The sequence below is a fragment of the Hippocampus bargibanti genome, linkage group LG09 (genome assembly GCF_051943395.1).
Source record: "Hippocampus bargibanti isolate YZ-2025 linkage group LG09, ASM5194339v1, whole genome shotgun sequence".
Lineage (NCBI taxonomy): Eukaryota > Metazoa > Chordata > Actinopteri > Syngnathiformes > Syngnathidae > Hippocampus > Hippocampus bargibanti.
The window spans coordinates 1,745,554-1,760,013 of record NC_142742.1 but is presented as its reverse complement, the minus strand read 5'-3'; the positions used below and the strand labels follow the sequence as shown (position 1 = coordinate 1,760,013).

The following is a 14,460-nucleotide window of genomic DNA, read 5'->3' as shown; positions in this document are numbered from 1 at the left end:
CCTCCTCGATCTATATATAGTGGTACCTCAGCTTACGAACTTATTTGGTTCCCAGACAGAGTGTGTAAGGCGAAAAGTGTGTATCCCAAAAAATAATTTCCCATAGGAAACCATAAAAATGAGAATAATCCGTTCCCAGGTGCCTATAAAACATAATTTTCTACTAAATATGCCTTAGAACTACACAAAATATACCTTATTTTATGTATAATAAATGTGTTATTGTATTGTAATCAAATAAATAAACTGTACTGTATAATAGAGTCGTTTTATTTCCCTTTGTGATGGTAGTTGTCAATGTATGGTAGCAATGGTCGATTTAGCATACTGGTACTGGGACAGCTAAGTCACACAAACGCACACCTCGTTCGTGTTTTTTGATGATCTCCTTCTTCTGCTGGAGCGTAATTTCCTTTTGCGTCCTCTTTGGCTTAACACTACCCTGTGGTGGAGTCTTTCAGTCCCATAATACAAACAAAAAAACAAAAAACAAAACAATATAAACAAAAGTCCTCCACTCGATAACAAACCACGTCTGCACTCAAAGAAAGGTGGTGACGAAAACTAGTTCGCCATTCATCGTGGCACTGTGTGGTTTGTTAACTAGTTGGTTAATGAAACTTGGTTAACAAAACTAGTTCGTTAGCCAAGACTATACGCATATATATATATTACGCTGCATTGAAAGTTTATAATAATAATAATAATAATCATAATAATAATACTGATACTACTAATCCTAATACTAATACCAATACTACTAATACTACTACTAATACTACTACTCATAATAATAATAATAATAATACTCCTACTAGTACTACTAATACTACTCCTAATAATACTACTAGTACTACTACTACTACTACTACTACTACTACTACTACTACTATAATAATAATAATAATAATAATTTATAACCACCTTTCAAAACTCTCAAACGTCACGTCAGCCATTTTAAATGGATTTTGACTTCGGACCGTTTTGTCGGAACGGAACCCAGTCGTAACTTGGATGTTACGTGTATATGGCTACACTGTATTTCGTTCCAGGTGACGCAGGAGATGCTGGCCGTGCTAACGGAAAGCGAGGAGCGTATCCACGAGATGACGTCCAGCCGCTGGCAACTCAGCACTCAGACGGTGTTCAGCATGTTGTCTCACCTCACCCAGTGGAGTCGCCACGTCGCTCACGCCGAGCCCGGCGACAACGGTAGGCAATCTCAAGCATGCCATTTTACATACAAATACAAATACAGTAAAGTCTCGTTATATCGATATCGGATATATCGATAGTCCCGGTTATATCGATACTATTTCTATGCACGCACGGAGAAAATTACATGCAAACAGGGTCGGATATATCGATAGTCCCGGTTATATCGATATTTTTTCGGACTCCCTTGAATATCGATATAACGAGACTTTACTGTACAATCAACGTTTTGACGTTTTTATTAGCAATCTGTTCATGAAAACCACCCTTAGCGGCGGAATATGTGAAAAGTACTTCAAAACCAAAAAAATACTAACCACCTCCAACAATCATAGCGGAGCGTGGCAAGTACAAATGCGTGGCGGCGTTCCTCAAAGACATCCCCCAGGATGTGATGGCCAAGGCGGCGCTGCGTTCCAAAGCCTATACCCGCGCCCTCATGCACTTTGAAGCCTACATGCTGGAAGGCAATGAAGATATCAAAGACCACCTCACTTTCCTCCAGGTGAGACCACCGCCGATTAAAAAAATTAAAATCACTATTTTAACATCAATTATGTCCTGCCTTTGAAGTTAGCATTTTAGCTACCGGCAGTGTCTGAAACTCATGATAAAAAGTTAGCGGACACCAGGGCAGACAACTCTGAAAAGTTGCCTGTCCGGCCATAAAGTTGCCTGCCCCATTTTTCACAACTTGAAACACAATAAGACGACTAATCGCAAAAAAAAAAACATTGTTGCGAAGTATTAAGGATTGATAATCAGAATATAGAACAGAACAACACTTTAAAGGACAACCGACGTTGTGTCCGGACAAGTTGTGTCCATAATTTGTAAAATGGCTTCAAATGACTTCTACTGAGCGTATTTTACAAAGATTCCACCGCATAGAGCTGCTATATTTTACGTTTTAAGACTCGCACTGAATATTCCGGAATGTCTTGTTTTTGAGTTGGTGACGAGTCCTCACCCTACGTCACTGAAGGAACGCCCCTGACCGAAAAAAAGGACACATTGTAGCAGTCCTTCCATCACGTCAAAGCATTTTGCTGTACTTGTTTGGTCTGAAAACTCCGTGTTGCACCAAAAAGAGGCAGAAGAGAGCGACAAAGCTCCGTATAAGGAATTAATCAGCCTGTGGAAACGGGTCTGGAAGCCCGAACCAGGCTTGTCAAATGAACCGAAATTCTGAAATTTCCAAACCAAACGAAGATTTTGAAATCGGAATCATTTATTCCGATTTCGGAAATCTTCGTTCAAACGTTTGCTTTATTGAAAAAAGGAGCTGTAAAAAAGCCCTGTAAGAATGTTTCAGGAGCGTGGTGTTATAATCAAGAAAACTATGTTTTACGAATGTATCACTTTAATTTGCATGTACTCTCAATAAATAGTTTGGCAGAGGGCCGCAGAATTCAGGCTGCTGTCATGAATGGCTGCGTCTCCTTCCGGCAGACTGTCATATCTCTGACAACCCTCCGCACCCTGCTCACCACCTTTTCCAGCGACTCCCCCTCATGCGCACCAAATCCTGCAGACATTTAAACAAAATCTTTGTTTGTTCTACATACTTAGCGTATCAAGCTGATTCTGATTCACATTCTCGCCGCAGACATTATACGCCGCCATGCACGAGCCCGACGGTTTAAAAGGCGTGGACGCCTTGAGGCAGGAGAACCGTCGCTTCGGGAACAGATCCTGGAGCACGAGAGCATCGGCCTGCTGCAGGATGCCACCGCCTGCTACGATCACGCCATCCAGCTCCAGTCCGACCAGGTTAACCCCGTACCGTACCCCGGAATTCGGGTTCACCGTCGGCTCTGTTGTAACGTTCTTCTCTCCGTTCTAGATCGCCCACTACCACGGTGTCATGAGGTCTCGTTTGGGCTTGGGCCAGCTGTCCACGGTCATCACGCAAGTTAACGGAGTCCTGGCTGACAGGTTGACTTTAGTACAGAACGCGACGTCCGGTGTTGGTTTTGTTGCTAGCTAGAGGCTTAGCACCGCTGCATTTGTTTACGACCTTTAGGCAGCAGTGGACCTCAGAACTGAACGGCTACAGGGTGGAGGCTGCCTGGAAACTGGGCAAATGGGACCTTCTGGAAGACTATTTGAGTTCAGGTAATGAAATAAATAATTGATCCCCCCCCCCCCCAAAAAAAAAAAATCATAATCAAGCTACCAAATGTGCCATTAGACCTCCAATCCAGCACGTGGGGGGTACGACTGGGTCAGCTGCTACTGGCAGCCAAGAAACAAGATGGCGGCGCCTTCTCCGAGAAGCTGAAGCTGGTCCGGAACGAGCAGGTGGTCCCGTTGTCGGCCGCCAGCTACGAATGCGGCTCGTATCAGAGAGGATACGAGTACATCGTCAGGTGCGATGGACTCATTTTGGAGTCATTTCCTGCCAAAGAGTCTCCTCCTTGATGAATGTCGTGGCCAAAAATGCTGAAAAATAATCCGTATCCGTTCCACATGCTGCACAAAAACACAAAATGACAAAATTAAACAAAAACAACAAAAAAAAGCAAGTCTCATGAGACTCAGGCGCCATTTTGGACTTCCGACTCGGCCGCCATTTTGGACTTCTGACTCGACCGCCATTTTGGACTTCTGACTCGGCCGCCATTTTGGACTTCCTTTTGCTTTCCTATAGTTTTGTCTTTTTATTGACGTTGTCACCATGGCACTTTACATATTTTCACTACATGTTTGAAATTTTCCTCTCCTTTCCGTCATATCAGACTCCACATGCTGAGCGAGTTGGAGCACACGTTCACCGAGGTACAGAAACAGGAAGGAGGTTCTTCTCCTGGCCTCAGAGCGCTCCCCTCCCATTGGTCGGATCGGCTGGAGATGACCCAAAAATCATTTCGGGCCAAAGAGCCAATCCTGGCCCTCCGCCGCGCCCTTCTGAACCTGCAGTCAAAGTAACGACGCACACACTAAATTAATAACTCTCTAGATCCCATATCTCCATTAAAAAAAATGACAATCCAACTTCCTGTTTTAGAAATACTATACACGACACATGCGCTCAATGGTGTTGACCTCTTTTGACACTTCCAGGCCTTCAAATCAGAAGTTGGTTGGCGAGTGCTGGCTCCAGAGCGCCCGTGTGGCCAGGAAGGCTGGACATCACCAAACCGCCTTCAACGCGCTCCTGAATGCAGAAAATACACACCTGGCCGAGCTGCTCACTGAGAAAGCCAAGTGGCTTTGGTCCAAGGTGGGAGATTAACGATCACAGATATGAACATGCAGATTCCGCCACGTCTATTTTGAGCCGCGTGCCTCGAGCGATGCGAATCTCTCAACTGTCCACAAATTTCAATTGCGTGGACGCCCAAAAAAATAATATAGCTTAGAATGCCAGTACATTGAGCTATGTATGGTCGCGTACAAGCATGTACAATTACCACCAGCGTAATTTTTTAACGGTACAAAATTTTGAATATTTTTGAAATGATGTAACTTGATAATTTTGCCGTTCACAAAATAAAAGGCAACCTCCCTAAAATTAGTTGAGAAATATTCAAATTATGAGTTCATTTCAATATCCGTGCATTGCCTTTGGTTGGGCAAGTTGCCCCTACCAACATGGCCTCCACGTACACACGGCTGTTCGCTTTCTATGATGATTATTATGCGTTATTTTTAGCTCATAATGACACCGATTTTTTTTTTTCAAAAAAAACTGCAGAAATCATTCATAGTTTTAGATGATCTTTTTTTTAAAGATATCTCAATATATTTAATATATTTTGAGGTATTTTTCCTCACACTTTTGCCAAATATTTTAACTCTATATATTTTGATATTTATATTACATTTTATAATGTTTGTCGTATGCATGTATAAAAATAAATATACATTATAAGACACTTTTTGTTTTAAATAATTATTTATTTTATATACGTCACCATTATAAATAATAATAATAATAAATATACATTATAAGACACTTTTTGTTTTTAATAATTATTTAATATACGTCACCATTATAAATAATAATAATAATAATAATAATAATAATAAATATACATTGTAAGACACTTGTTGTTTTAAATAATTATTTATTTAATATACGTCACCATTATAAATAATAATAATAATAATAATAATAATAAAAATACATTTAATTTCAAGCGCCTTTGAAAACACCCAACGACACTTTACAATAAAAACAATAAAAACAAAGCACACAACAATAAAATCATAAGTAAAATGATAAATAATAAAATAGCAATTGAACTAGACATTGAAAGCAATTTTAAACAGATGGGTTTTGAGGTGGGACTTGAAAATTCAATATTACGGATGTCGGGTGGAAGTGAATTCCAGAGTTTGGGAGCAGAGCGGCTGAAAGCTCTGCATCCCATCGTGGTGAGACGGGCAGAGGGCACATAGAGGTGAATTGAGGATGAGGAATGTCAGAAATCGATACAGAATAAATAAATACAATAAAAAAAAATATATATATTTTTTTTTTTCTTGTATTTTCGCTGGGCGATCAGGGCGATGTCCACCAGGCGCTAATGGTGCTGCAGAAGGGCGTGACCCAGTGCTTCCCTAACGAGGAACCCCCGTCGGACCCTCACGACCAACAGACCAAAGGTCGAGCCATGCTGCTAGTGGGCCGCTTCATGGAGGAGACGGCCAACTTTGAATCCAACGCCGTCATGAAGACGTACAAGGTTGCCATTTACGCAGGAACCCGTCCATCTTTCGCGTTGCTTTTTTTTTTTTTTTTTTTTTACTTCATTCTGCTTTTTGTTGTTTTCTGTGAAAGGATGTGACCAATCTTTTGCCCGAGTGGGAGGACGGCAACTTCTACCTGGCTAAGTACTATGATAAAGTCATGCCTATGGTGACCGACAACAAGATGGAGAAGCAAGGGAACCTCATCAGATACATTGTCACCTATTTTGGAAAGTAAGATGAACTTGTTTAACCACTAACATAACATGTTTGTTTTAGTTACGAAGAAAAGAAAAAGCCAACAATGAAAATGGCCGCAACTATTTTACTACCCTCTCCTCCAAATTAAGTCTGATATGTATCTGTGTTATAGTTATCACGCATATCTAAAAATTGTAATCAAAAATAGGGCCTGACCAATTAATCAGCTCGTAGATTAACTCATTCACTGCCATTCACGAATTTATTCGGGAATTGAAAATACAGTAAAGTCTCGTTATATCGATATTCAAGGGAGTCCGAAAAAATATCGATATAACCGGGACTATCGATATATCCAACCCTGTCTGCATGTAATTTTCTCCGTGCGTACATAGAAATAGTATCGATATAACCGGGACTATCGATATGTCCGATATCGATATAACGAGACTTTACTGTATGACGTAGAGCGCCGTTCCCGAATTTTTTAATTTATTTTCATGCTTGGGTATTGATAAAGCGCTGGCCATGGCCTCAACGATGCCGCATTTCCCTTTTTTCCATGTTAGCGCTTTGTTCCAGCTTCAGCTGTTGTTGTTATTATTATTATTATGATTTATTTGCTATCTGTTAGCTATCTCACTGGCGAGCTAGCTATCCACCTGTATTAGCTTGCTAGCTATTAGCTATCTAGCCAGCTTTCTATCTATTTGAGTTACTTCCGGGTCAAGTGAACGCTGGCACATGTGGCTGCCGCTGCTCACCCACTGCAAAACTTATCCTGTGACTGTAATGTGACCTTGAGAGTTTTGAAAGGCGCTTATCAATGACATTTATTATTATTATTATTATTATTATTATCATATTTTTTATTATTATTATTATTGGTCTGTGTAAGCTCTCAGTCGTACAGGAGTGGTCCATCGATGAGAAGGTTTCTTCAGCCGTCATCTGTATTATTATTATTCTATTTATTCTACTTATAATAATAATAATAATAATAATAATAATAATAATAATTAAAGCGCTATATAGTTCAATATGCATGTATTGCACTGTATTTTGGACAGCCACCTTCATTTCAAGCTCGTATAACTCCAGATCCATATCATTTAGGAATTAACTGAATGATATGGGAAATGAAAGAAGGAAATCTAAGGTATTTAACGCTGTATTGAATGTTTATGTCGTCCTAAAACTCAATATTCTGTGGGTCCTGGAATTCAAGTGACAATGACAAAAACCTTGGCACTGGGATTGAACACATTTTTGCATGTCTGGCAGTGAATGAGTTAATCTACAATTATTTGCTGTTTTAAAATGTGATGTAATTTTTTTTTCAACATTCCAACAATGAATCAAATTGAAATATCTCACATTTACTAATGGAATATGTTCCTAAAAAATACGTCATAAGTTAACACACATCAAACTTGGCAAGTGTGAATCATTGGCGGCCATCTTTTTTGTTTTCATCCAGAGCGTTGCAGTTTGGAAACCAGTACATCTACCAAGCTATGCCTCGTATGCTCTCACTCTGGCTGGACTTTGGAGCCAAAGTGTGTGAATGTGAGAAAGGTACGTGGCCACTCCGTTTATTCAACAAAAAATAACATATACAGTGATACCTCCGCTTACTAACTTAATTGGTTCCCAGAAAGTGCGTTTAAGGCGAAAAGTGTGTCTTCCAAACATTAATTTCCCATAGGAAACCATTAAAAGGAGAATAATCCGTTCCCGCATCCCTATAAAACGTAATTTTCTATTAAATAAGCCTTAAAACTACACAAAATATACCTTATTGTATGTATAATAAATGTTATATTGTATTGTAATTAAAGAAATAAACTGTACTGTGTAATAAAGTCATTTTATTTACCTATTTATTACCCAAGCGTATGAGTCTTTGCCAAGTCTATCTTCTTCTTTAGCCGGCCGATCCGACAGGCAGATGCGCCAGGAGCTATCCAAGATCAACGGCGTGATGAGCGAGCATTGCGCCAACCTGGCTCCCTACCAGTTCCTCACCGCCTTCTCGCAACTCATCTCTCGCGTGTGCCACTCCAACGACGACGTCTTCTCCGTCCTCATGACCATCGTGGCCAAAGTCTTCTTAGCGTATCCTCAACAGGCCATGTGGCTCATGACGGCCGTGTCCAAGGTAAGCAAACTCTTTTTTGCGATTAAAAAATGCATGTACTGGTTTGGTTCAGGCTAAAATTGACCTATTTTATGTAACATATAATAATAATACAGTAAAGTCTCGTTATATCGATATTCAAGGGAGTCCGAAAAAATATCGATATAACCGGGACTATCGATATATCCGACCGTGTTTGCATGTAATTTTCCCCGTGCGTGCATAGAAATAGTATCGATATAACCGGGACTATCGATATAACGAGACTTTACTGTAATAATAATAAAAATAATCATGATAATAATAATGATAATCATGATAATCATGATAATCATGATAATCATGATAATCATAATAATCATCCTAATCCTAATCGTAATCGAAGTAGTAATAGTAGTAGTAGTAATTAGTAGTAATAATAGTAGTCATAGTAGTAATAGTAATAGTTGTAGTAATAGTAGTAATAGTAATAGTCAGAATAATAATAGTATTTATAATAATAATAATACATTTAATTTCTAAGCGCCTTTCAAAACTCTCAAGGTCACTTCACAGTCACAGGATCAGTTTTTCTGTGGGTGAGCAGCGGCAGCCACACGCGCCAGCGTTCCCTCAACCCAGAAGTAACTAATAGATAGAAAACTAGCTAATATATAGCTAATAGCTCACCAGCATATGCTCAGAAATCATTCATGCCAGAATTTTAATGGATCATGGAACGGATTAGGGCATTTACATATAAAACGTGTCTCAGTTTACACTTTTTTACGAAATTTCTTCCACAATCAATTAATTTCTAAAGTGGCAGTCCCACGACACAACGACAAGGATGTTGACCCCCACGCCCTCTCCGTGCCCCCACAGTCGTCCTACCCCACCCGCATGAACCGCTGCAATCAGATCCTGAAGAAAGCCATCAGCCTCAAACAATCTCTGGAGAAATTCGTCAGCGACGCCAACAGACTTACCGACAAATTGACGGAGCTCTGCAACAAGGTGGTGAGTCATCACAGGAAATGACATATGCTACTGAATTTAAAAAAAAAATGTCCATCGGGTCCTTTTGACTTGATCTTTGATTCATTTTCTGGCAGGTAAACAACGACAGCGGCAAACTGAGCATGAGCGTCCATTTCAAGCACCTGAAGCGTTTGGTGGAGGAGCCCACCTTCAGCCAGATCCTCATCCCGCTTCAGTCCGTGCTCATCCCCACGTTACCCAACACCGGCGGGGCGAACGCCAACCACGACGCCTTCCCGGGACATTGGGTTTACTTGGACCGTTTTGAGGACCACGTAAGGCGTACATAAACATGCCTGATGAAAAATAAAAGAAATACAAATCTGCATCCATTACAATTTTTTGGACACTTTTCATAAATTGCTCAACAACAAACATCACTTTGAACTCACTCAAAACTTTTGTGTTTTTAAATCAAAAGGCTATTTTGTTTTTTTTCCAGGTGGAGATCTTGCCGTCCTTGCAGAAGCCCAAAAAGATCAGCCTGAAAGGGTCGGATGGGCGCAGCTACACCATGATGTGCAAGCCCAAAGATGACCTGAGGAAGGACTGCAGGCTGATGGAGTTCAACTGTCTCATTAACAAGGTTAAAGGACAACCGACGTTTTTTAACTGACACCAGAAAAACGTTTTATAGCATCTAAAATACCCAAAACACGCAATATCATATTTTTATTCAAATGCAAAACACCAATAAAAATGACTTCAAGTGTCCAAAATCTGCAAAAAAATTGATCTGCGAATTGGGCATTTTCAGAAAGTCCCGCCCCCAGTTTGTGACATCACACCAAGACGTCTTGCATTGCTGGAGAATCAAAACAATGGCTTCAGATTCGGAGAATATGCTTTCTTGTTACACATCCAGTTATAAATATGATTCAAATAGTTCTGAAGAGGAAAGTATACATGTTTGCAATCGATTAACGAATTTATGTCGTGCCATTTTGAGGCAACATTGGTGGGAAATGGATCACCCAAAAAGAGAGGCACAAAATGGCGACATCCTGTGGCCATCTCCATTTACACAGGCTGATAAATTCCTTATATGGCGCTTGGACGCCCTCTTCTGGCGGCTTTTGGGTGCAACACGAGGTCCCCAAGCCAAAAAAGTACAGCAAAATACATTGACGTGATGGAAGGACCGCTACAATGCATCTTTTTTACGCTCAAGCGGCGGTCCTTTAGTGACGTCACTTACGGACTCGTCACCAACTCAAAAACAAGACTTCCTGATTATTCAGCGCGAGTCTTAAAATGTAAAATATAGCTATATGCGGTGGAATCTTATTAAAATACGCTCAGTAGAAGTCATTTGAAGCCATTTTACAAATTATGGACACAACTTGTCCGGAGACGTCGGTTGTCCTTTAAGAGAAAGTGTGTTTGTGTGTGTATGCGCATACCTAGTGCTTGCGCAAAGACGCCGAATCACGACGCCGGGAGCTTCACATCCGCACCTACGCCGTCATCCCCCTGAACGAGGAATGCGGCATCATCGAATGGGTCAACAACACGGCGGGGCTTCGTCACATCCTCATTAAGATGTACAAGGAGAGAGGTACGTGGCGCCGCCGCGTCGGCTTCACCGGACGCCAGCGCTAACCTGCGTCGTGTCCGTTTTAGGGATCTACTTATCGGGTAAGGAATTGAAGAAGATGATCCTCCCCAAGACGACCCCCTTCCAAGAGAAGCTCCGCCTACACAAGGATGTACTGTGTGCTCGACACCCGCCCATCTTTTACGAATGGTTCCTGCGTACCTTCCCTGACCCCACGTCGTGGTATGACGCTAACGCTCAATTATTTTGTGATGAACTCATGTGCAAAAATGCGTCCACTCCAGTGCCAGGGTTTTTGTCATTTTCACTCAAATTCCAGGACCCACAGAATATTTAGTATTAGGACGACATGAACATTCAACACAGCGTTAGAAAAAAAACGACCGAATAAAATGATGTGGCGGGCCACATTTGGCCCCCGGGCCTTGAATTGGACACCCGTGTACTGAAGCATGTAATTATGACGCACAAACTGTTTATTGACATTTATTTGCCTATGTGACTGTGACTCTAGGCTGCTTTTTTTAAACATTCCGAAAAATATTAGAATTTCATTCTCTAGTAATAATAATAACAATAATAATAATAATAATACATTTTTAAGCGCCTTTCAAAGCGCTCAAGGACACTTTACAGTCACAGACAAGCATAGGTAGTGTTAACATTTGCTTTTACGGGCCGAATGAAATGATGTGGCGTGCCAGAACTTTGACACCAGTGCCTTAAACACTCTTTTTTTTCATTAGAAAAAAAAATAGTTAATTCCCAAGTAATATGGGTCTGGAGTTATATGAGCTTGAAATGAGGGCAGATGTCCAAAATACAATGCAATGCATACATATTGGTTTGTATCGTGCTTTAACAACAGCTGAAGCTGGAACAAAGCGCTAACATGGAAAAAAGGCAAATGCTGCCCCCTCGTGGAAGGGAAAATACATAGGCAGGAAAAAAGTTAATTCCTAAGTTATATGGGTCTGGAGTTATATGAGCTTGAAATGAGGGTGGATGTCCAAAATACAATGCAATATATCAATATGGGTTTATGTAGCGCTTTAACAACAGCTGAAACTGAAACAAAGCACTTACATGGAAATAGGGAAATGCTGCCCCCTTGTGGAAAAGAAAAAAAAATGTCAGAGGCCATGGCCAGCGTTTTATCGGCACCCAAGCATGAAAAAACAAAACCTGAAAAAATTGAGGGACGGCGCTCAACGTCATATTTTCAATTCCTGAATGAGTTAATTAAAAAAAAATAATGACAAAAAAAACGTTCACATTTTGTAAAATCAAATGTATTTATTTATGTATTTTTTTTTTTTTTGTATCAACAGGTACAGCAGCCGCTCCGTCTACTGCCGTTCCACAGCCGTCATGTCCATGGTGGGCTACGTCCTCGGCCTGGGCGACCGCCACGGCGAAAATATTCTCTTTGACTCGTTCACGGGGGAGTGTGTGCACGTGGACTTCAACTGCCTCTTTAATAAGGTTTGCTTCGTCAATTTTCTCCATTGCATGTTCCAGCCACAACAACAACAAAAATCTCCAATCGATTCGTCGGGGCCTCCTTCTCACTTAATAACGACATTACAGTGATACCTTGGCTTACGAACTTAATTGGTTGCCAGACAGAGTGTGTAAGGCCAAAAGTGTGTATCCTAAAATTTAATTTACCATAGGAAACCATTAAAATGAGAATAATCCGTTCCCAGGTCCCCATAAAACATAATTTTCTACTTTCCTAAGCCTTAAAACTACACAGAATATACCTTATTTTATGTATAATAAATATGCTATGGTATTATAATTAAAGAAATTGACTATACTGTATAATAAAGTGGTTTTATTGACCTTTGTGATGGTCGTTGATGGCTTGATGGAACGGAGTGGCCGGTTTCCTCAGCATTAAACACTTGATGAGGAACATCGCCTTCTTCTTTCACCATCTTGAGGAATGATCCCTTGGAGGTGCTTTCTCTGCCATCATTTTACCTTGTTCCTCATCAATTGTGTTCTGTTTAGCTGGGTTGATAGCTTTTTGCATCAGGTGTACTGATGGCTTGTACGGGTTGTTTGTGGAGCCTAATTGATGTTGTGGAACCTAATTGATGATATTTTAACCTTGCAGTCTACACTGCTTATGAACTCAAAGTTGAAACGAGTCCAAATGTCACTGTTTTCTAACCATTTGCTCATTCTCTTTCTGTCGTCTTGCCTGTCTCTTTAAGGTTTAACGGGCTTACTCTCTCTCTGTTTGGATTGGCTTGGATTTGCCTTTATTAGTCTCACAGTGGAGAAATGTACATTTCAAAGCAGCAAAGTGATTTTTCTCTCTGTCTGTAACCCCCACCCCCTCACTGCTGCGTTCTTGACCAATCACGTGGCTGGGGGCGGGGAATAGAGGACAAAAACAGTCGGCTGCCATTTTGTTGTTAGGAGAACAGGGTCGTTCGCGAACGACACATCACTCATTGTGGCGCTCCGTGTGTATGCCGAAAAATAGTTCGTATGCCAAGGTAAAATTTTCATCAATTTAACGTTCGTAAACCGAAAAGTTTGTAAGCCGAGGGGTTCGTAAACCGAAGTATCACGGTATAAACCTTGATGTTCACACACGTCGTGTCTCCCGTCCAGGGGGAGACGTTTGACGTCCCCGAGGTGGTCCCATTCCGTCTGACTCAGAACATGGTGCACGCCATGGGGCCCATGGGCATCGAGGGTCTTTTCAGGCAAGCCTGCGAAGTCACGCTCAGGCTGATGAGGGACCAGAGGGAGTCACTCATGAGGTACTTCTTCTTCTTCTTCTTTTTTCCTTTCGGCTTTTCCCTTCAAGGGGTCGGTTGCCACAGCGAATCAGTGTCCTCCATCTTCAGAGGTTTGATCCGCATGTTTGTTTTGGCCAAGCTTTTACGTCGGATGCCCTTCCTGACACAACCCTCTCTCTATTTATCCGGGCATGGGACCGGCACAAGAAGACGTATGTCCCTTTGTGGCTACAGAACAAGCAACTTGATGATGTGATGTTATATTTAAAAAGTAACAAGTTTTACAGAATCTAAAAAAAATGATGATGTGATCCGACATAATCCAATTTTAGAGAAATATAATAAAAATAATGAGACGTGATATTAAAAAAAATGACAAAATCTAAAAAAAAAGTGATCTAGTGGCATTATGATGGGAATCATGACAAATAAATTACAAAAAAAAAATATATAATATATATTAATCCTTTTTCCTTGCCAGTGTCTTAAAAACCTTCCTACACGACCCCCTGGTGGAGTGGAGCAAACAAGGCAAAGGACTCTGCAAAGGTCAGGCCAACGAAACTGGCGAGATCCTCAACGAAAAGGTTTGCAGACCCAACCAGAACTTTCCATGTACATACCTCGGCTTACGAACGCTTACTTTCGCCTTTAGAAGGTTAAATTCGCGAGAATATAATCTTGGCATACAAACTATTTTTCGGGAAACACACGGAGCGCCACAACGAGTAATATGTCGTACGCGATAAGGTATATTTTGTGTAATTTTAAGGCGTATTTAGTCGAAAGTTATGTTTTATGGGGACCTGGGAACGGATTGTTCTCATTTTAATTGTTTCCTATAGGAAATTAATGTTTGGAATACA

The 14,460-nt window shown here is 40.8% G+C and overlaps 1 protein-coding gene across 1 annotated transcript in view; it reads left to right on the top strand.

Annotated features, from left to right (window-relative positions):
• atr (ATR checkpoint kinase) overlaps window positions 1-14,460 on the top strand; it is a 39,632-nt gene that overhangs the window by 24,484 nt on the left and 688 nt on the right. Inside the window, 21 exon segments of the mRNA XM_089004719.1 lie at window positions 1,053-1,212; window positions 1,551-1,720; window positions 2,825-2,882; window positions 2,885-2,988; window positions 3,062-3,153; window positions 3,242-3,333; window positions 3,410-3,587; window positions 3,957-4,142; window positions 4,282-4,441; window positions 5,730-5,909; window positions 6,005-6,147; window positions 7,595-7,692; window positions 8,046-8,275; window positions 9,119-9,253; window positions 9,349-9,549; window positions 9,717-9,860; window positions 10,682-10,832; window positions 10,898-11,054; window positions 12,164-12,317; window positions 13,464-13,615; window positions 14,076-14,181. Coding sequence (XP_088860845.1) covers window positions 1,053-1,212; window positions 1,551-1,720; window positions 2,825-2,882; window positions 2,885-2,988; window positions 3,062-3,153; window positions 3,242-3,333; window positions 3,410-3,587; window positions 3,957-4,142; window positions 4,282-4,441; window positions 5,730-5,909; window positions 6,005-6,147; window positions 7,595-7,692; window positions 8,046-8,275; window positions 9,119-9,253; window positions 9,349-9,549; window positions 9,717-9,860; window positions 10,682-10,832; window positions 10,898-11,054; window positions 12,164-12,317; window positions 13,464-13,615; window positions 14,076-14,181 — 3,051 coding nt within the window.